The sequence below is a fragment of the Chiloscyllium plagiosum genome, unplaced genomic scaffold (assembly GCF_037043375.1).
Source record: "Chiloscyllium plagiosum isolate Xiang-an unplaced genomic scaffold, Cpla_swu_hap1 HiC_scaffold_7, whole genome shotgun sequence".
Classification (NCBI taxonomy): domain Eukaryota; kingdom Metazoa; phylum Chordata; class Chondrichthyes; order Orectolobiformes; family Hemiscylliidae; genus Chiloscyllium; species Chiloscyllium plagiosum.
In genome coordinates, this window is record NW_028270145.1 from 55,886,031 (window position 1) to 55,907,672 (window position 21,642).

At 39.2% G+C, this 21,642-nt stretch overlaps 1 protein-coding gene across 8 annotated transcripts in view; it reads left to right on the forward strand.

Moving 5' to 3' along the window:
* The window catches only part of myo3b (myosin IIIB), a 581,719-nt gene that overhangs the window by 100,650 nt on the left and 459,427 nt on the right, over window positions 1-21,642 (forward strand). For all 8 annotated transcript variants that reach the window (XM_087989045.1, XM_043693701.2, XM_043693699.2 and 5 more), the window contains one exon: window positions 2,471-2,616. In XM_087989045.1, the coding sequence (XP_087845171.1) occupies window positions 2,471-2,616 (146 nt within the window). The remainder of the gene's footprint in view (window positions 1-2,470; window positions 2,617-21,642) is intronic.

Below are 21,642 nucleotides of genomic sequence, written 5' to 3' on the forward strand. Positions count from 1 at the left end.
TGTTTCTTTCTTCTGGATTGGAGTGTGACAGCACATGAGAATCATAACTGCTTTGCTGAATTGTATCTTGGGCAAATGGTGTGTTTATGGGATGTTGCCTACATTGGAAAAAATGATAACTAGTGGTTAAATAATACATTATCTTGTTAGGTAATTCAAAAAAGTTACATCTTTTTAAATATTTTAACTGTGTTTTAAGAATAAAGATTGTTTTGATTAAAGTTTATCGGTGGACCAACCGAATCACATCTGGAACACAGCACCTTACACTTGCCTTCAAATAAGGCTATCTCTTTACAGTGGTTTTGAGGGGAGGGGGAGGAATATGGTCTGGTCCGTAAAAGTTTGCAGGTAAATTGGTCTTCCACAGCCTCTGAAAAGCCTGGAGCAGTCAGTGCTTGTAAGCTCTGGTGGGTGCATAGATTTTTGATCTTAGAGTGTTTTTGATTATTTCTGAGATTGTTCTTTCTGTCCATCTGTGCATTTTATTTTTTCTCAACACACAAACACTTCACAAAAAATGCATGTATAAAACTGTTAAATATTTTTGCATAGTTTTTCAAATAATTTTGGAAACTAAACACATTTGTTTTTATTCGTGCCATTTTCTCAGACTCTATTGTTTGGCTCGCTAAAGTTCCATATGCCTTCTGGAGAATTATGCAATTTAGACATGCCCAGAGTGCAGGACCTATTTTCAGTGTGTTGAGTCACCTTTCTGACTAAATATATCAAGGGCAAAAATTGATTTTAAGAGAGGCTGAAAGCTTACAAGTTAAAAAATGCCTAACAAAGATATTTTCAAAAATTATTCATAATAATGAGAGAATTTCAAGCAATACGTCTGTTAATTGCATAATACCTTATTTTTTGGATTTGAAAAAAATGTTTAAAATGTTAATTTGGGTGCAGAAATTTCAATTACTGTCGCAACAAATAAAAAGAAATCAATGTCTTTAGAGACTGCACAGTATGCTCAAGTCAGGCAGAAATCTGATAGCATTATGATACTTTGAAATCATTTTGCAAATCTGCACATCTCGAAGAACAGTAGGATATTTAAATAGAACTCATCACTTCTGAATCTTGCATCAAAAGACTTTATTTTGGGAAACTCTGATGCTACCTTTAAGTTGATGTAAATGTATTATAAGCATGACCATGTAGTGCAATCATGTACCATCACAGCACCATTTCCATATGGAGAGGTGGTGGCATAGTGAGTGGAGGTAATGTCACTGGACTAGTAATCCAGAGGCTCAGATGAGTTTTATGCACTTGTGTTCGATCTCCACTCTCAAAACTAGTGAAATTTAACTTCAATTAGTACATCAGGAATTAAAAACTAGTCTCTGTAATGGAGATCATGAAACCAGTGTTGATTGTTGTAAAAATCCATCTAGTTCATTAATGGTCTCCCCTGATCTGGTCTACTTGTGACTCCAAACCCATAACAATGTGATTGTCTCTTAACTGTCCTCTGACATGTCCTGGTATGCCACTCAGATCAAAGACAATTGCCAATTGGGGCAGGGGGCGGGGATGAATCTTTGGAGTCTGATCCCAGGAAAAATAAAAGAAAGTTATCAGAAAAGTGATGACGATTTTCCTGCGCTTGGTATTAGGAGAGAAATTATTTTGGCTTATTGTGTAAATACTTTCACAGAATGAGTTGTGAGTTTCACATTTGAATGAGCAAGGTTGAATAATTAGTTGTATTTATTTTATTAATAGTGAGAATTTCAGATGTATAATGGGGTCATTCATGTTGTAGCTGTGCCTTCAGTAAGGACAGTTTGATTTTGTTGAACCTACACAAAAGAATACACTGAGTGCAATGAGATGACTGCATATGAAAAAGAAATGTGAATTTCCCATTTGACTTTAAAAAATTTACATATTTTCCCAGAGAAGATCCTTCCATGGTGACATTCATCTATTTGAAAAAAGTTCTGAAAAATAATCTCTGAATTGATTGTTGTATAGCTAAGTGTGTTGTATAGAGATTTGATATTCACTGAAATAAATGAATTAAGTCCGTTTAATATGATTGTGAAGATATGTGGGAAGTGCTACAGAAATACCTTATAACTATAAATAGTTGTGATTAATGTACTATAATTCTATTTTATATGATTTTTTTAAATTGTAGATTTTTATAATGTTAAGGCAAAAAATGGTTTATGACAGTGATTTTTTGTGCTGCAAACACTGCTGGAACTGTGTAATGAGTGTGACAGAACGAATACTAATCAGGTTTTATATTTTGCATATGTGTTATTTGCCAACATAATAATTAATGTTATGCTCCTAGGTAAATGGTGGTGACCTATGTCATAGAGCTGTAATAGAAATTTGACTTTACTTCCTTCACGTAATTGATGAAGCACAAAATTCTGGCATGCCTGAATCTAACTACTAGTAAAATTGCAAATAAACTTGTGAAATTTAATATATTATTAATTAACAGGTCATTGCTTGTGAACAGCAGTTGGACTACTCATATGATAGTCGGTGTGATGTATGGTCATTAGGTATCACAGCAATTGAGCTTGGTGATGGTGAACCACCTTTGTCTGATCTGCATCCTGTGAAAGCACTCTTTAAAATTCCAAGGTATGTCAGTAGATGGCTCTCTTGGCTTACTTCTGTTTTATAACTGTTGGCTATTAAATTCTATACATGAAGTATGAAAGATTATACCAATGATGAAATCAGAAAAATGTTTTTGATACAAATAATTGTATATTATGAAGTTTTTTTGTAAAATATGCAAGTAAGATTAAATGAAATACCTTTCATCTGTACTGCTTTAGCTATTTTTGTTAAATAAGATGTTGACAAAGAATTGGACATTAACACATTAGTTTCTGAATATTGGATGTATCTGGTAGAGTACACACATGCTTCCTATCCAGGGGATTTTATTTGAATTCTCCATCCTGACTATGGTGCTCGTATGATTTCTCGCATGACCAAGTTCCAGAAGCTCTCAAGCCATGCATTAAGCAAAATATAACATTGCAATAATTTGCATTACAGCTCTGAAAGGAGCAAATGCTTTATTATAATCCCCTCCATAATACAGTTTTGATCTCTGACGAGAGTGTTAATCAAGGGTCCAGGCTTGAGCTAGCCTAGCTCTCTGCCCTTTGTAGAAAAATACATAGCCCAGGTGGTAACATTGACAATCTAATGGAAGGAACAGGAGAGAATTAATGAGCCAAAAAATTAATACAGAAAAAAACTAAATAAAAGGAAAAGCTCATCATAATGAAAGTATTTAATTAATTAAATGGGTCTGAATGGTGGGCAGGTTCATGGGAATTGGTATGTTGGTTTTTGATAAAACACTAATTGTTGAGATATTTACAGGTAACATGGTTTAAGTTGAGAATATATAGTGTCAATGTTCTGAGTACTCTAATTAGTTTGCTTTTAGTATGTAACTTCAATGCAGATATTATTTTTAAAAATAATAACATGAAATACATACTTCTTTGATGAGAGAAAGCACTCTAAGAGTTCATTCAAGATTTGTAAAAGCGAGGATAATTTGCACTTGCATGGTGCTTTCAGTGCATTAAAATGTCCCCAGTAACTAAAACATGTTGTATCTAAGGGTTCATTTTTGAGAGTGACTTCTTTTTGGTGCTAATCATGATCTTTAAATGTAACCAGTTAGCATGTATATAAACTTGTTCTGTATTATACCTGTGTGGCTCACAGACGATCATTCTCAGGATTGCAAACCAGAAATCCAATCAAAATAAAAATATGGATCTTGCATCTCATCCAGTTGTGTAACTGATCGGAAATATCAAAAACAAAATGGATAAATTGGAATGGGAATGGGAGTGTATGGAGGAGTGGTAAAGGATTAGAACATTATTTTCCAGAGCTAGAATGAATTTAATTTTTATCAGTTATGTATTTCAATTAATTTTCACTCATAAGATGGTGTGGTTAACAATTTAGCATCTGAGTGGCAACTAATTTTGCATCCCTCTTTAAGGAAATAAGTGATTGGCAAAGCATGAAAAACTGACTGTCAAGGATTTTCATGCTGGAGTCAAACACATTGCATATCAAAAATAACTTGTTCTTCATTGCTGCTTTTCTCCCTACAGCTATTTATTGCTGATGAGAATTTAAAAGCCATAATAATACAAGCCTTGACCTTTTTATCTGCACCATCATATAGTTATTATCGCAGGCCCTTTTGGTTACAATTTGCATTTCTAATTAGCTTCTATTCATATTTAGATTAGGGTGGCAAGAGCTCTGCATCACAATGTTATCTCCATCCACCGTACCCAAAACCTAGAAATGAACATGACATGGTGTGTGAAAATTGATATTCAGTAGTATTTTATCTTGTTTCTCCTACGTTTGTATAAAACTGGGCTTGCGAATTATTGTGGAGAACTGAATACAGATTTGCAATATTGACAAATTCCATTAAATAGTTGAAACTTTAAATGATGACAAAAAATCAGTTTCTATTTTGGGATGTTTCAAAACCAGAAAAATGAGATGGTATTACATGAAAGAAACCAATTTCAAATGGACGTGCATCTTTATTTAGTCCTGTTAAATATTTTTCTCAAATTTTGTTTCAGCTAAATTGAAGGATTGTTGATAAGGTTGCTAGATATATTGAAAACCTGCTTATTTAACTCTTTTAGAACCAAAAAATTTATTTTCTTTTAAAGAAATCGCTTTATAAATAATAACCAGATAGTCATATCGGACCAGACATTAATGGTTTGTTTCTCCATGTGGCACAATGTCTCCCTTATTAAAATGGATTCTTGGACGCTGCTCATAAATCTCCTGAATAGGCCCTCCAATACCTGCAGATGGAGATAAATCATACTGAGAAAACACTGAACCATGAAATGATTCTGTTAACATGTCATCTGTCTGGAATATATTTTCAGATCTCCAACAGAAGGGGCTGAATTATGAAAGGATGGTGGTCTGGCATAGTTGGTGATTTGGGATTTAATACCTTGAACTTTTCCCCATCTGTTACAATGCATGTTTTTTTTAAATTTTAATAAAAGAAAATGGCTGCTAACAGAGGCTGACAGTACAATGTTAAAATTATCTGAAATTGAACTCTTTAGACCTTTTGCTTATATATGTGTGATGATATTATTAGATTAATAAATACAATAAAATACCAGTGCATTTGTTTTAAGCTCATCTCATCCTGGAAATAAACACAGTTTTTAAGTTGGACATTAATATCACAATAAAGGCATGCTTCAAAAGATTCCATATTTTGAAAGAGAAGCTACAATTTTACAAAGTGGTATTTAACCGAGATCTCTAAACTCTACTAGCATATTTAATGTTGTGAATACTTTATTATTTAGTAAATTTTCTGGACGAGAAGACTTAGTCAAAATATTGATCTATTTTGGTTTGCCTTAACATAGAAATAATAGTTTGTGGTATAAATATATTGTCTGTTAGTCCTTTGTTTGCTAGTGCAATGTATTTATTTTAAATAAGTGAAAATTACTGTTAAAATGACTGACACAGATCACATGAATGTAAGAATTTGATATCAACTTCTTGGTTCTTACTAAATTCTCAAGTTACTTATGAGATACATGGCAATACAAAATCACCAAAACAGTTTTGGTTCATGTGTGATTTGGAGTTGTTAAACTATTTTCATGATCACATTTTCAGTGTATTCTTTTTGTAATCTTAGTCCTGGGCATTTAACGTGGGCATTTTCATATGATTGTTCAACAATGCAGAATAAAAATTGATGCAGTCGGTGTTCGTCAAACGCATACCTTATGTGCCATGAGGCTAACGAGTTGATACATGCAGTATTAAGTAAATCAGCTATGTAACGTTTGGAACAGTATTCTAATGCTAGTTTTGTTTTTGTAGCCATTAGAGTAACGTGGTTATGAGGTCACTAAGATTGGGAAATAACTGTTTCAGAGTAAGTAAAATTTCAATGAGAATAGCAGAATGGAAGAGGAGGAATGGTTCTGACAGTAAAGGATGACATAAAATCAGCAGCAAAAACCATGTCACAAATAGAAGTAGAATAGTATGGAGGAGATGATCAATAATACGGTAGGAAAATGCTCCTGAGTGTATTTTCTAGGCCTCCCAAACTATTATTATACTATTGGAAAAAGTGTTAAATAAAAAAAAATTGGAACATATAACAAAGAAAATATTTATGGGCAAATTTAATCTTCAAATCAGCAAAATGTTTGGCAAAGTTAGTCTGGAAGATAGGTTGAGGTATGCTTACCAAAAACCACCTGGAACAATATACTGTATGTGAAACAGCTCGGGATAAAATATTGTGAAGTGATTTAGGTCTAGTATTATGAAGTGAGGCAAATTTAATTAGTAATCTCATATTAACTTACTCTGGGAAAATTGAATTTTCGAATAATTACAAAAAGGAAGGGACCTATTTGGACAATTGTATCTGTTTGATACTCTGCAATAGCAAAACAACTAGTTCTGCTACTCTTGCTTTTTTTCCCATAGCCTTGCAAATTTTCTCTTCTCTAATAAGTATCTAATCCACTTTTGAAAGCCATGGTTGAATCCGTTTCCAATATGTTCTAAGGCGGACAATTCCAGATACCAACCACTCACTACATTAAAAAAAAACTTTACCTCATTTGGTATTCTCCCAATGGGAACAGTTTCGTACTATCTACTTTGCTCAGAGATCTTGTGGGTTTGAACTCACTGTGAAATTATCTCTGAAAAAGTCCCAGTGTCCAGAACCTGACTGAGTAAATAAAGTTCCTCATCCCTGGAACAATTGTCTTCATTTTTTTTTCCCTATAACATCTCTAATGCATACATCCTTAATGTAGTGTCAGATGGGACACAATCTAAATGAGACTGAGCCAGTGTTTTCTGAAGACTCTCCATTACTCCCTTTTGTTCTCTGTTTCCATTTATAAAGTCCAGGATTTCTTCACCTTTCCAGCCTCTTTCAAATATTTTTTGCACGTCCAATCCATCACTCCTTTGGACGTATATGCTTTATTTTATATTTTGTCTCCTCATTCCTCCTACCAAAATGAAGCCTATCATTACCCTCTCCATTCACAACACTTCTAAGTTTTGTGTGATTGTAGGCAGTGTTGTAGTACTGATCCATAGAGTGCCTTTATATATATTTTCCAGTCCAAAACAAAAATCATTCACCAGTGTTTCTTTCCTGTCACTCATCTATATTTCATGTCCACAATACTTCCATCCATTTTCTTCCATGGGCTTCAAATTGTTCACGTGTTATGTGACATTTCATCAAATATTCTTTGATTGTCCATGTACCCCACATGAACATCATCAACTCTGTTTGTTACGCATGACATCATTTTATTTTAACAAATCTTTGGCAGCGCTTAACTAATCTACAATTGTCCAAATGACTGTTAAATTTGTCTTAGATTATTTTTATTATATTATCCACTGAAGTTAAATTGACTGGCCTATATTTGCTCATCTTATCCTTGCCTTTTTTGAACAAGGATTTGACATTTGCAGTTCTCCAGTTCCTTGGCATGATCCATGTATCTAAGATTTACTAAGATATTGGTGGCTCAGTGGCCAGTATTGGTGCCTCGCAATGCCAGGGACCCAAGTTTCATTCCTGCCTTGGGTGATTGCCTATGTGGAGTTTTCACATTCTCTCAATGTCTATGTGGGTTTCTGCTAAGTGCTCCTGTTTCTTTCCAGAGTTGAAAAATGTGCAGGGTAGGTGGATTGGCCATGATAAATTGCCTTGTAATGTCCAGGATGTGCAAGCTAGGTAGATTAGCCAGGGTAAATGTGGGGTTATGGGAATAGGGTAGGGAGACTGGGTCTGAGTGGAATGATCTTCAGTGTGGAATCAATGGGTTGAATGGCCTCTTTTCATACTGTAGGGTTACTGTGATTCGAGATTATGAAAATTTTCTACACAATTTCCATCTTTACTTTGCTCTGTCATGGTATGATATGGTCCAGTAAGTTATAATCTTTACGTACAATAATAGAATAGAATTCCATATTGAGTTTGAGAGCAACCTACTCTAGTTTGAAGACAGAATTGTAAAGCAAACCCACTTCATAAACTGAGAAAGATTGTGTAAGTAGACAAAAGGATTTGGTGGTAAACGAAGTTAATGTACCAATTCAAACTGCAACAAAAATCGTTTCTAGTAGAACAAAAAACTTGAGCAGAAATTCAAATTCAGAAATAACAGTAAATACTGGTGAAACTCAGCAGGTTGGGCAGCATGTGTAGAGAGAGAAATGGAATTAATGCTTCAATCCTGAAATTACACTTCTTTAAAACTGACCAATTCAGGGCTTAGTAAAGAACTTTGAGCCAGTGTTATTAAGTCCTGAAGAAATAGGATCATTGTTCCTGCTCTGTCACTCAGTAAGTTTCTGGCTGATTTAATTTTGGCTTTAACTCTACTTCCCTGCCTATAACCATAGATTCCCTTGACAAAAACAAGTCAACTCAACCTTAAATATATTCAATGACCCAGCTTTCATTATTGGAAAAAAATTCCAAAGACTGCAGGTAATTAAGAAGGTAAATGGAATATTATCCTTGATTGCTGAGAAATTGGCAGACTGTGTTTGCAACAAATCCAAACAAGCAGAAACCCTAGTCACTCTCCCCTACATCAAAGACATCTTGGAAATGACTGCCAGACTACTCAGACCTCTTGGCATCATAGTAGCCCACAAACCCACCAACACACTCAAACAGCAGCTAATGAACTTGAAGGACCCTATACAGACAACAAACAAAATTAATGTCATTTATAAAATACCTTGTAAGAACTGTAACAAACACTACATTGTACAAACGGATAGAAAACTAGCCACCAGGATACATGAACATCAACTAGCCACAAAAAGATGTGACCCACTATCACTAGTATCCATACATAAATAAGGAAGAACACCAATTCGACTGGGACAACACATGCATCTTAGGACAAGCCAAACAGAGACACATGTGAGAATTCCTAGAAGCATGGCATTCTAACTGGAACTCTATCAACAAATACATTAACTTAGATCCCATTTACCACCCCCTGAGAAAAAGAACAGGAAATTACATCACCAGAGGGCAAATGACATCACCAACCCAAGGAAACATAAACACATAAATAAAAAGCGAGCCATACCACCAGCCACATCTGGAGGCTCACTGATGATGGTAACTAGTATGGTGATGAAACTTCTGAAACAGAACTTTCCAGCTCAATGAGCAACCCTACATCCAGAACTATAATCTAGGTGTCATGTGACTTCTCACTTTATTCATAGTTATAGATTCTCTTACAGGAGAAAACATCCTGTCAGCTCCTAGCATGTCAACCCCTGCCCCCCCCCCCAAACTTGGAATCTTGTATGCTTCACAAGATAACCTTTCATTCTTCTGAATTCCAATGAGTATAGACCCAATCTTTACTGTATCTATAAGATCACACCTTCGTCTTGGAATAAGACTAGGGAACCTTCTCTGAACTAGTTCCATTGCAAGCATATCCTTCCTTAACTTAGGAGACTAAACATCTTCACAGTGCTACAGGTACAGTCTCTCAAATGCCCTGTACAGGTGTAGCAAGCTTCTGTATTTTTACACTCCCTCCTTGCAAAAAAGGCTAAATTTCATGGTGCTTTCCAAATTACCTGTTACATCTGCATGCCAAATCTTTGTGATTCATGCGCAAGGAAACTCAAATCCCTCTGAATTGTAGCATTTGCAGTCACTCTCCAAGTAATGTTCTGCTTTTCTGTTCTCCTTACCAAAATGAACACCCTCTTATTTTCTGACATTATATCCCATCTGACAAATTTTTGCTTGTTCATGCAACTTATCTATGTCATTTTTCAGAGTCTACATATCCTTCCCACCCACTTCTCAAAAGCTTATCAGCAAATTTGAGCTCAATACAGTTGATCCCTTCATCCACATAATTAATGCCAATTGTTAATTGTTGAGGACCCAGCACTGATCCCTTTGACTGTCTACTAGTTACAAACTGTCAACCTAGAAGTGATCCATTTATCCTGACTCAGTTCCTGCTAGTGAACAAATTATTTTTGAATACTAACAAATCAGCCTGGAAACCATAAACTCTTTTCTCATGCAGTAACTGTTTATTTAGCATCTTATCAAATTTCTTTTGGAAATCCAAATACACTAATCTTATCAGTGCTCCTTTATCCATCTTGCTTATTGAATCCTTGAAGAACTCTGGTAAATTTGTTAAAATGCTGTTTCCTTTCACATTACTATTATTGATTCTACCTGATTATATTCGGGAATTCTATATGTTGTTTATGATTTTGGAGAAGATTTATAGTTTATGTGTGGATCAGGTTGTAAGTTTCAAGTACACACATATGAAGAAGGAACATAAATTCAACTGGGACAATACATCCATCCTAGGACAGGCTAAACAAAGACATGCACGGGAATTCCTTGAGGCCTGGCATTCAAACTGGAACTCCATTAACAAACATATCGATTTGGACCCCATTTACAAACCTCTCAGAAAAAGAACCGGAAGTGATATCATCCACCACAACAGACCAAGACACATAAATAGCAAGTGGGACAGAACACCAGCACTTCATCAGAGGCTCACTGATGATGTTACCGAGCATGGTGACAAAACATTTGAGAAGAAATCTACCAGCTCAGCGAGCAAACTTACAACCTGATCTATATGTTATATTCATCCCACACTTGCATCCTTGTGTGTAGTGACTCCAAATCAGAAACTCCCTGGATTCATGATGATCAACTGCACTTTCTTCACAGCTTTCATCGAATTTGCTCTCTGCCCTCTCTCAGCTCTATCTCCTTTAGATATACAGAGTAACCTATACAGCCTGGCCTGGCCTGGCAAATGGAATAGACATGGCCTGCTCTAAGATATGAAATACAGATGAAATAATCTGTTGTGTTAAACTGCTCTTTTCATCTAAAAGGTATATGGATACACTAAAATTTTCCTGTTTTTACCAGGTGCCTTCAAATGTTCTCTGATCTGGGGAAATTATATAAGTAATTTAACATCCCTGGTTTATACTTTCACTTCAAATCTCCCATGATCCCTACAGTCTGGCTGATATTCAAAGAAGCTATTATATTTCTAGGTCTGTATACCTCTTACCACCATTGCAGCAATGCATAAAGAACTCGCCTTTAATGTGCAACTCGAGGCTTAGCTGGCAAGCTCTGCAGACCAAGAGAAAGCGAGGACTGCAGATGCTGGAGAGTTGGAGTCGAAAAGTGTGGTGCTGGAAAAGCACAGCAGGTCAGGCAGTATCCAAGAAGCAGGAAAGTTGACATTTTGAGTATAAGCCCTTTATCAGGAATGACTCTGCATCTTACATTTACAGCAAAAATTCCAATTCTGTAACTAAGGAATAATCTGATAACAGACGCACTTCTTTCAATAATCGAATCTTTATTACTGTATACGGAGTAAATGCACATTTCTTTATATGAATACATAAAATTGGGTTCCTTTCTTTGGATACTAGCAGAATGATGACAAAATAGTACATTTGATGTTAGTAGAAAGATATAAGTAAACAGCCACAATTGTAGGAAGTTAGAAAGAATATAAGACCAGACAATGGAAATGTGAGTTAGCCTTGCAGAGACATTTTACAAATTGGCATGTTTTCAACATATTTGTTCTTATTTTTCATCAAGTTGATCAATACAGCTGCAGTTATTTAAAACTCATTGACTTTGAAAATTGGAATTCAGAACAGTGACCAATTTATTGGTTATATTGACATTGTTGTCTATCACTTTGGTAATGGCTTTGGCTTAAATAGGTTGCTACTAACAAATTTGAAAGGTTTAGTCAGGGGGAGAGATCAATCTCGCTGTCTGGATACAAATTAATTTGATTGAAGACTACTAAGCATTATAAAGATGCAATACTTTCTAATTGTATTAAAACTTTAGGTGGAAAAAATGTAAAGTGATATTTAAAATCACATCAGGTGTTGTCAGTTGTGTCACAGGCATTTCACATGTGCCTTCTTTTAAATAAAAAGTATCCAGTTGATCCCTTTAGGCATTGCAGATGGAGTTATATCACAGGCTGTAAACATGTCAAATAGCACAGGGGAAATTGGGCCCAAGCAGACTGAAAAATACTGGGTGTGAAATCAGGATAACTTACATCCATATTTTGGTATTAAAAGTGCCCAAGTAGTTCAATGCAATTTCTGGTCAATGATAACCTCAAAAATGTTGATATGGGATTCAGCAATGGTCATTGAATGTCACAGAGTCAGAGACATATACAGCACAGAAACAGACCCTTCAGACCAACTCGTCCATGCCAACCAGATATCCTAAATATATCTAGTCCCATTTGCCAGCATTTGGCCCATATTGCTATAAATTCTTCCGATTCATATACTCATCCAGATGCCTTTTAAATGTTGTAATCGTTCTCGCCTCCACCACTTCTTCTGGCAACTCATTCTATACACACACCACCCTCTGTGAGAAAAGGTTGCCCCTTCGGCCCCTTTTAATCTTTGCCCTTCAACCTATGCTCTCTGGCTTTGGACTCCCCCAACCCAGGGAAAAGACTTTATCTATTTACCCTAGCCATACCCCTCAATAAGTTTACCCCTTAGCTTCCAATGCTCCAGGGAAAATAGCTCCAGTCTACTCAGCCTTGCCCTATAGCTCAAATCCTCCAACCCTGGCAACATCCTTGTAAATCTTTCCTGAGCCCTTTCAAGTTTTGCAACATCCTTCCTATAGCAGGGAGACCTGAATTGCACAGAGTATTCCAACCATGGTCTAACCAATATCCTGTGCAGCCTCAACATAACCTCCCAACTCCTATACTCAATGCACTGTCAAACATCTTCTTCACTATCCTGTCTACCTGCAACTCCACTTTCAAGGAACTATGAACCTGCACTCCAAGGTCTGTTTGTTCAGGCCTTGCCATTTAGTGTATATTGCCTTTCCAAAATGCAGCAAACTCACATTTAACTAAATTAAACTCCATGTGCCCCACCTTGACCCATTGGCCCATCTGATCAAGATCCCATTGTACTCTGAGGTAACCTTCTGAGCTATTTACTATGCTTCCAATTTTGGTGTCATCTGCAAATTTATTAACCACACCTCCTATGTTCACATCAAAATCATTTAGATAAATGACAAACGGCAGTGGACCCATCAACGATCCTTGTGGCACAACACTGATCACAGGCCTCCAGTCTGAAAAAGAACCCTCCACCACCACCCTCTGTCTTCTACCTTCAAGCCAATTCTGCATCCAAATAGCTAGTTCTCCTTCTATTCCATGTGATCTAACCTTGCTAAGCAGACTACTATGAAGAGCTTGTCGAACACCTAACTGAAGTCCATATAGCTCACATCCATCGCTCTGCCCTCAGCAGTCATCTTTGTTACTTCAGAAAACTCAATCAAGTTCATGAGACACGATTTCCTATGCACAAAGCCATATTGACTGTCCCCAGTCAGTCCTTGCCTTTCGAAGTACATGTCACAGGGAGATATTTAGATTGTCTCTTACTGGAGCAATGGATCCCACTTCATTGCTTTAAGGCATGCCTAAAAATGAATAAACTGGTCTATTCTACATAAAATACATGCAGGTGATATATAGCTTTCACTGATTAATCATTTTAGGAAAGATTAATAAAGAGGAACCTTACCGACTTCCTGGGCATGGTTCACTTTCAATCTAGTTACCCAATAGCAAAATTGCTTTAGATTCTGTGAGATCTTGTTTGGATTCATAGAGTCAGAGATTCATTGAGCCCCACAGCACGTAGACAGGCCCTTTGGCCCAAACTGGTCCATGCCTACCAAAATGTCCATCCACGCTAGCCTAATTTCCCTGCACTTGGCCCAGATCCTTCTAAGGAGAAAGTGAGGTCTGCAGATGCTGGAGATCAGAGCTGAAAATGTGTTGCTGGAAAAGCGCAGCAGGTCAGGCAGCATTCAGGGAACAGGAGAATCGACATTTCGGGCATAAGCCTGAAGAAGGGCTTATGCCCGAAACGTCGATTCTCCTGTTCCCTGGATGCTGCCTGACCTGCTGCGCTTTTCCAGCAACACATTTTCAGCCCAGATCCTTCTAATCCTTTCCTATTCATGTATTTGTCCAAATGCCTTTTAAATGTTATTAATGTACCTACCTCAACCACTTCTGCTGACAGCTCATTTCATATAGTACCACCCTCTGTGTAAAAGAAAATTACACTTCAGGTTCTCTGTTATTCTTTCCCCACTAACCTTAAACTGATGCCCTCTAGTCCTCAATTTCCTAACCCTGGGAAAAGAACGGAGTGTATTGATTCTATCCATGCCTCTCATGATCTTATCTATAAGGTGCACCCTCAGTCTCTTACGCTCTTAAAACAAAAATTCCAAGTTTGTCCAACCTCTCCCGATAACTCAGACCGTTTGAGTCCAGGCAACATCCTTGTAAATTTCTTCTGCATTCTTTCCAGCTTAATAACATCCTTCCTATAATAAGGTTACCAAAACTGAACACAATACTCCAAGTGCTCTCTCACCAATGTCCTGTATAACTGCAACATAACTTTCCAATTACAATACTCAATGCCCTGACTAATGAAGGCCAGTGTGCCAAATGCCTTCTTCACTGCCCTGTCTACCTGTGACTCCACTTTCACAGAACCGTGCATCTGAACTCCAAGATCTCTCTGTTCCAATACATTCCTTAAGGCCCTACCATTCACCATGAAATTTCTACCTTGATTTGACTTCCAAAATGCAAGACCTCACACATCTACATTAAACTCCATTTGCCATTTCTCAGCACACTTACTCAGCTGATCAAGGTCCTGCTGCAGTTTCTGGTAACCTTCTTCACTGTTCACAATACACCTCCCTCCCCTTCCTGGACCATCTCTGACACCTCCCTGCCCTTCCTGGACCTCTCCATCTCCATTAATGACGACCGACTTGACACTGACATTTTTTACAAACCCACCGATTCCCACAGCTACCTGGATTACACCTCTTCCCACCCTACCTCCTGCAAAAATGCCATCCCGTATTCCCAATTCCTCCGCCTCCGCAGTATCTGCTCCCAGGAGGACCAGTTCCACCACAGAACACACCAGATGGCCTCCTTCTTCAGAGACCACCATTTCCCTTCCCATGTGGTTAAAGATGCCCTCCAATGCATCTCGTCCACATCCTGTCCCTCTGCCCTCAAACCCCACCTCTCCAACCGTAACAAGGACAGAACTCCCCGATGCTCACCTTCCACCCTACAAACCTTCGCATAAACCACATCATCTGAAGACATTTCCATCACCTCCAAACAGATCCCATCGCCAGGGATATAGTTCCTCCCACCTATTTCAGCTTTCCGCAAAGACCGTTCCCTCTGTGACTACCTGGTCAGGTCCACACCCCCCAACAAACCACCCTCCTTTCCTGGCACCCTCCCCTGCCACTGCAGGAATTGCAAAACCTGCGCCCACACCTCCCCCCCTCACCTCCATCCAAGACCTCAAAGGAGCCTTCCACATCCATCAAAGTTTTATCTGCACATCCACCAATATCATTTATTGTATCCGTTGCTCCCGATGTGGTCTCCTGTACATTGGAGAAACTGGACGCCTCCTCACAGAGCACTTTAGGGAACATCTCCGGGACATCCACACCAATCAACCCCACCACCCTGTGGCCCAACATTTCAACTACCCCTCCCACTCTGCCGAGGACATGCAGGTCCTAGGCCTCCACCACCGCCACTCCCTCACTACCCGACGCCTGGAGGAAGGACGCCTCATTTTCCACCTCGGAACACTTCAACCCCATGGCATCAATGTGGATTTCACCAGTTTCCTCATTTCCCCTTCCCCCACCTCACCCCAGCTCCAACCTTCCAGCTCAGCACCGTCCTCATGAATTGTCCTACCTGCCTATCTTTCTTTCCACCTGTCCACTCAACCCTCTTCTCTGACCTATCACCTTCATCCCCACCCCCATTCACCCATTGTACTCTTTGCTACCTTCTCCCACCCTCCTCTCTCACCTATCACCTCCATCACCTCCAGTCTGAAAAGCACCACCCTCTGTCTTCTACCTTCGAGCCAGTTCTGTACCGAAATGGCTAGTTCTCCCTGTATTCCATGAGATCTAATTTTGCTAAACAGTCTCCCATTAAGAACTTTGTCGAACACCTTACTGAAGTCCATATAGATGACATCTCCCTCTCTGCCCTCTTCACTCATCTTTGTGACTTCATCAAAAACTCAATCACGTTCGTGAGACATGATTTCCCACACACAACGCCATGTTGCCTATCCCTAATCAGTCCTTGCCTTTCTAAATACATTTAGATCCTGTTCCTCAGGATTCCCCCCACCAACTTGCCCACCACCGAAGTCAGGCTCACTGGTCTATAGTTCTCTGGTTTGTCTTTACCACCTTTCTTAAATAGTGGCACCCTGTTAGCCAATCTGCAATCTTCCAGCATCTCACCTGTGACTATTGATTATGCTAGTATCTCAGCAAGGGACCCAGCAATCACTTTCCTAGCTATTCACAGAGTTCTAGGGTATACTTGATCAGATTCTGGGGATTTATCCATTTTTATGCATTTCAAGATACCCAGCACCTCCTCCTCTGTAAAATGGACATTTTTTACGATGTCACCATCTATTTCCCCACATTCTATATCTTCCATGTCCTTCTCCACAATAAACACTGATACAATATACTCGTTTAGTTTCACCCCCATCTACTGCGGTTCCACACATAGGCTGCCTAGCAGATCTTCGAGGGGCCCTATTGTCTCCTTAATTACTGGTTTGACCTTAATGTATTTATGAAATACCTTTGGATTCTCCTTAACCCTATTTGCCAAAGCTATCTCATGTCCCCTTTTTGCCCTCCTGCTTTCCCTCTTTAGGGTATTCATACTGCCTTTATACTCTTCTAAGGATCAATTTGATCTATCCTGTCGATACCTGACATATTGTTTCTTCTTTTTAGATTAGATTAGATTAGATTTACCAAAATCTCAATTTCTGTAGTCATTCAGATCTCCCTACACCTATCAGCTTTTCATTTCACCCTAACAGGAATATACTGTCTCTGGACTCTTGTTATCACATTTCTGAAGGCTAACCATTTTCCAGCCGTCCCTTTACCTGCAAACATCTGCCCCCAGTCAGCTTTTGAAAGTTTTGCCTAATACCGTCAAAATTAGCCTTCCTCCAATTTAGAACTTCAAATTTTAGATCTGGTCTATCCTCTTCCATCACTATTTTCAAACTTGTAGAATTATGGTTGCTGGCTTCAAAGTGCTCCTCCACTGAACCTCAGTCACCTGTCCTCCCTTATTTCCCAAGAGTAGGTCAAGTTTTGTACCTTCTCTCGTAGGTACATCCTCATACTGAATCAGAAATTTTTCTTGTACACACTGAACAAATTCCTCTCCATCTAAACCCTTGACACTATAGCAGTCCCAGTCTATGTTTGGAAAGTTAAAATCCCCTACCATAACCACTCTATTATTCTTACAGATAACTGAGATCTCCTTACAAATTTGTTTCTCAATTTCCTGCTGACTATTAGGGGGTCTATAATACAATACCTATAAGGTGATTATCCCTTTCTTATTTCTCAGTTCCACCCAAATAATTTCCCTGGATGTATTTCCAGGAATATCCTCCCGAGGTACAGCAGTAAGTATTGCTATTCCTTATCAAACATGCTACTCCCCCTCCTCTCTTGCCCCTCTTTCTATCTTTCCGATAGCATTTGTATCCTGGAATATTAAGCTGCCAGTCCTGAGCATCCCTGAGCCATGTTTCTGTAATTGCTATGATGTCCCAGTTTCATGTTCTTAACCATGCTCCTGAGTTCATCTGATTTCCCTGTTAGGCCTCTTGCAGTGAAGTAAATGCAGTTGAATTTATCAGCCCTACCTTGTTCTCTTTGTTCTGCCTGTTCCTCGCTGTTTGATTCGCTTCTTTTCCCAACTGTACCAGTCTCAGATTGATTTCTTTCCTCACTATTTCCCTGGTTCTCCCCCCCCCCCCCCCCCCCCCCCCCCCCAACTAGTTTAAATCCTCCTGAGCAACTCTAGCAAATCTCCCTACCAGTACATTAAGTCCCCTTCCAATTCAGGTGCAATCTATCCTTCTTGTGCAGGTCACTTCTACCCCAGAAGAGATTCCAATGATCGAAACATGTGAACCCTTCTCCCCTGCACCAGCTCCTCAGCCACACATTTATCTGTTCTATCCTCCTATTCCTACCCACACTAGCTCATAGCACCCTGTCTTTCCAAATGCATGCATATTTTATCCTCAGATTGTTCTCAAGTAACTTACACACGTTAGGCTTACTGGTCTATGGTTCCTACACTTTTTGCAGCCCTTCTTGAATAATGCCCTCCAGTCTTCCGGGACCTCACCTGTGGCTAATGATGATGCAAACATCTCAGCCATGGCCCCCCCGCAATCTGCAGTGTTCTTGGAAGTATCTGGTCAGGACCAGTGGATCTATCCACCTTCATACATTCTAATACATTCAATGTCTCCTCTACTGTGATATGGACTGTCCCCAAGGTATCCCCACTAAGTTCCCAAGTCTTCATGTCTTTTTCCAGGGGAAACACAGGAGAAATATTCGTTGAAAACCTCGCCCATCTCCTGTGGTTCTACACATACATGTCTACTTTGGTCTTTGAGGGTCCCTATTTTCTCTCTAGTTATTCTTTTTCCTTTAATATACTTAAACAATCTCTTTGGATTCACCCTAATCTTCTCAGCCAAGGCTATCTTGAGCCCCATTTTCACCTTCCTGATTTCCTTCTTCAGTAAGCTCCTGTATTCCCTGTATACCCCAGGGACTCCCTTGATCCTAGCTGCCTGTACCTGAGTCATGCCTCCTTCTTTGTTCTGGTCAAAGCCTCAATATCTCTTGTCATCCAGGATTCCCTATTCCTGCCAACCTTGCTCTTCACCCTCACAGGAACATATAGACCTTGAACTCCAGCTATCTCACTTTTAAAGGCCTCCCACTTGCCAGAGGTCCCTTTGCCTGCAAACAAACTAATCCAATCAACCCCTGCAAGCTCCTGTCTAATTCCATCAAAATTTGCCTTCCCCCAGTTCAGAACTTGAACCTGTGAACCAGTTTTGTCCCTCTCCATCACTATTTTAAAATTAATAGAACTATGGTCACTGGTCCCAAATTGCTCCCCCACTGTCACCTCCATCACCTGTCCTGCCCTTTTTCCCAAATGTAAGTCGAGTTTTACACTTTCCTGAGTTGTACCCTTTATATACTGCTTGAGGAAACTTTCCTGAGTGCACTTAATAAATTTCACCCCATCTAAGCCCTTCATGCTCTTGCAGTCCCAGACTATGTTAGGAAAATTAAAATCCCCTACAATGACAAACCCAATGCTCCTGCAAGTCTCTCCTATCTCTTTGCATATGTGTTCCTCTAATTCCCATTGACTACTTGGGGGCTGTAGTACAAACCCAATAACATTACTATCCCCATCTTATCTCTTAGCTCCACCCACAAAGCCTCACTGGATGATCCTTCAGTTATTTAATCTCTGACTACTGCTGTGATACTTGTCTTAATCAAAAATTAAACTCTCCCTCCCCTCCTTCCAACACCTCTGTCCTGCCTAAAGCACCTGTGCCCTGGCACATTAACCTTCCAGTCCTGTCCCTTCCTTAGCCATGTTTCTGTAATGGCCATAATGTCCAAGTCCCATGTATCTATCCGCGCCTTGAGTTCATTGGCCTTACCTCTCAGCCCTCTTGCCTTGAAATAAATGCAGTTTAATCCAACAGACGTTCCTTGCCCCCTTTCGTGTTCCAGCCTGACCTGTATCTTCAACTTACTATTTCTGATTACTGTATCTCCTTCGAGCCTCACCTTTGCCTCCCTGCTGTTGAGCATTCCACTCCCCATGCCAATCCAGTTTAAACCCTCACTTGCCCAAACTAAGAATGTGCAATGTCTGTCTGTAGTCTGCAAGGTGCATTTGTGTGAAGGGTACCTAATCTGCAAGGTGCATTTGTGTGAAGGGACACGTGGCTCTCAAAGCCATTAAGTAAACACCAATGTCACTACCCTGATTGTAACGTGCCCCTTTGATTTTGAGTGTCCACATCTCTATTACCCAATAGCCACCTGGCCCCGTAAATTAATTAAGGCAACAACTGAATACCGAACCGCTGAAAGGGATCCATTTTGTCATATAAAGTGAGTTGCTTAAGATCCAAAACTCTTGCTACGTGTTAATTAACATTTCACATTAACATCTTCATATTAAGGTAACAGATTGAGTTTGACATTACATAAATATGAGCAAAAACTTACATTTGTTGGCATGTGTTTTGGAGGCTTTTAATGCTGCGAGGTCGAGCAAGATTTTTCACCATATCTTACCAAACTCACGTCATCAACAATGCACTCCTCCCCTATGCTACTCCTTTGATCTGATTTTTGCCCCTTCGTACCATGGCGCCATTCCCAGAAGAACTTGCCATTCAGGGGATCTGTCTAAAGTCCAGCATTCCTGGTGCTCACACTATATTTAAAAGGCTGCTGTACACCAGGATAAATACTGACATCCCAACATTGTCCTGTTCAGTGATGGATATTCAGTCAGAGGATGTGAGCAAAAAGGAAGATGGCATCACAATTCTCCAATAGAGTCCTGGTGGATGATCCGGAGGATGGGGCGTCCTCTTCCTAGAGGACCAGCAGAAAAGGTCCTGAATCAGACCCTGGCAACCTTGTCTGAGATGCCACTGCGGTCTTCATGGTGTGGAGAAATGGCCAGCAGTGTAAGAAGAAGGTCAATAAACTTCTCCATTCTGCTAGGATAAGTGCCACTTTTGTTTTGTCTGCCACTTCACACTCACTCTATCACTGCTACTGCACGCATCTCCCATCAAGGGACATCCTGTATCACTATCTGTATTGCCTGCAACATCTTCCCTTGCTTGCTCTCATTACTTTTTAACCTTCCAAACCACTATCTATCCTGTGCTCTGTCTACTCACTTGCCCAGGACACTTCACCACCTTTTGATCACCTGCATCAGTACTATCAACCATACCACTCACTTTCATCTCAATCAATCACTTCTGTTCTTTCATTGCAAGCGTGCACAGAACATGGTAAGGCAGAAAGGTCCTGGACAGGTGGAAGGTGCCAAACATTAGGCACCCTACCCACTTTGAGGAGGGAATCCTAGTCCTTACTGGAGTAGACCAGGATCAGTTCTGCAGAAATGTTGAGACATCTATATCTAGTTAACTGAGATGTCTGGTGGTTATGAAAAGACTTTTTTTTTCTTTGTTTGAGTTTGGCATTGTCTCTTTATCCTATGGTATTTTGGCTGTCAACTTATAAAATATTTCATATGAAAAGTTAAATCACTAGATAATATGAATGGCACTTGCCTATATAATTTGCTCAGTGCTGAATTTAGAGTAGATAATCCTGGGCAGGTCATGAATTTTTTTCCCAGATAATAGAATTTTGTCATTTAATGGACACCGAATGGCTTGAATGTT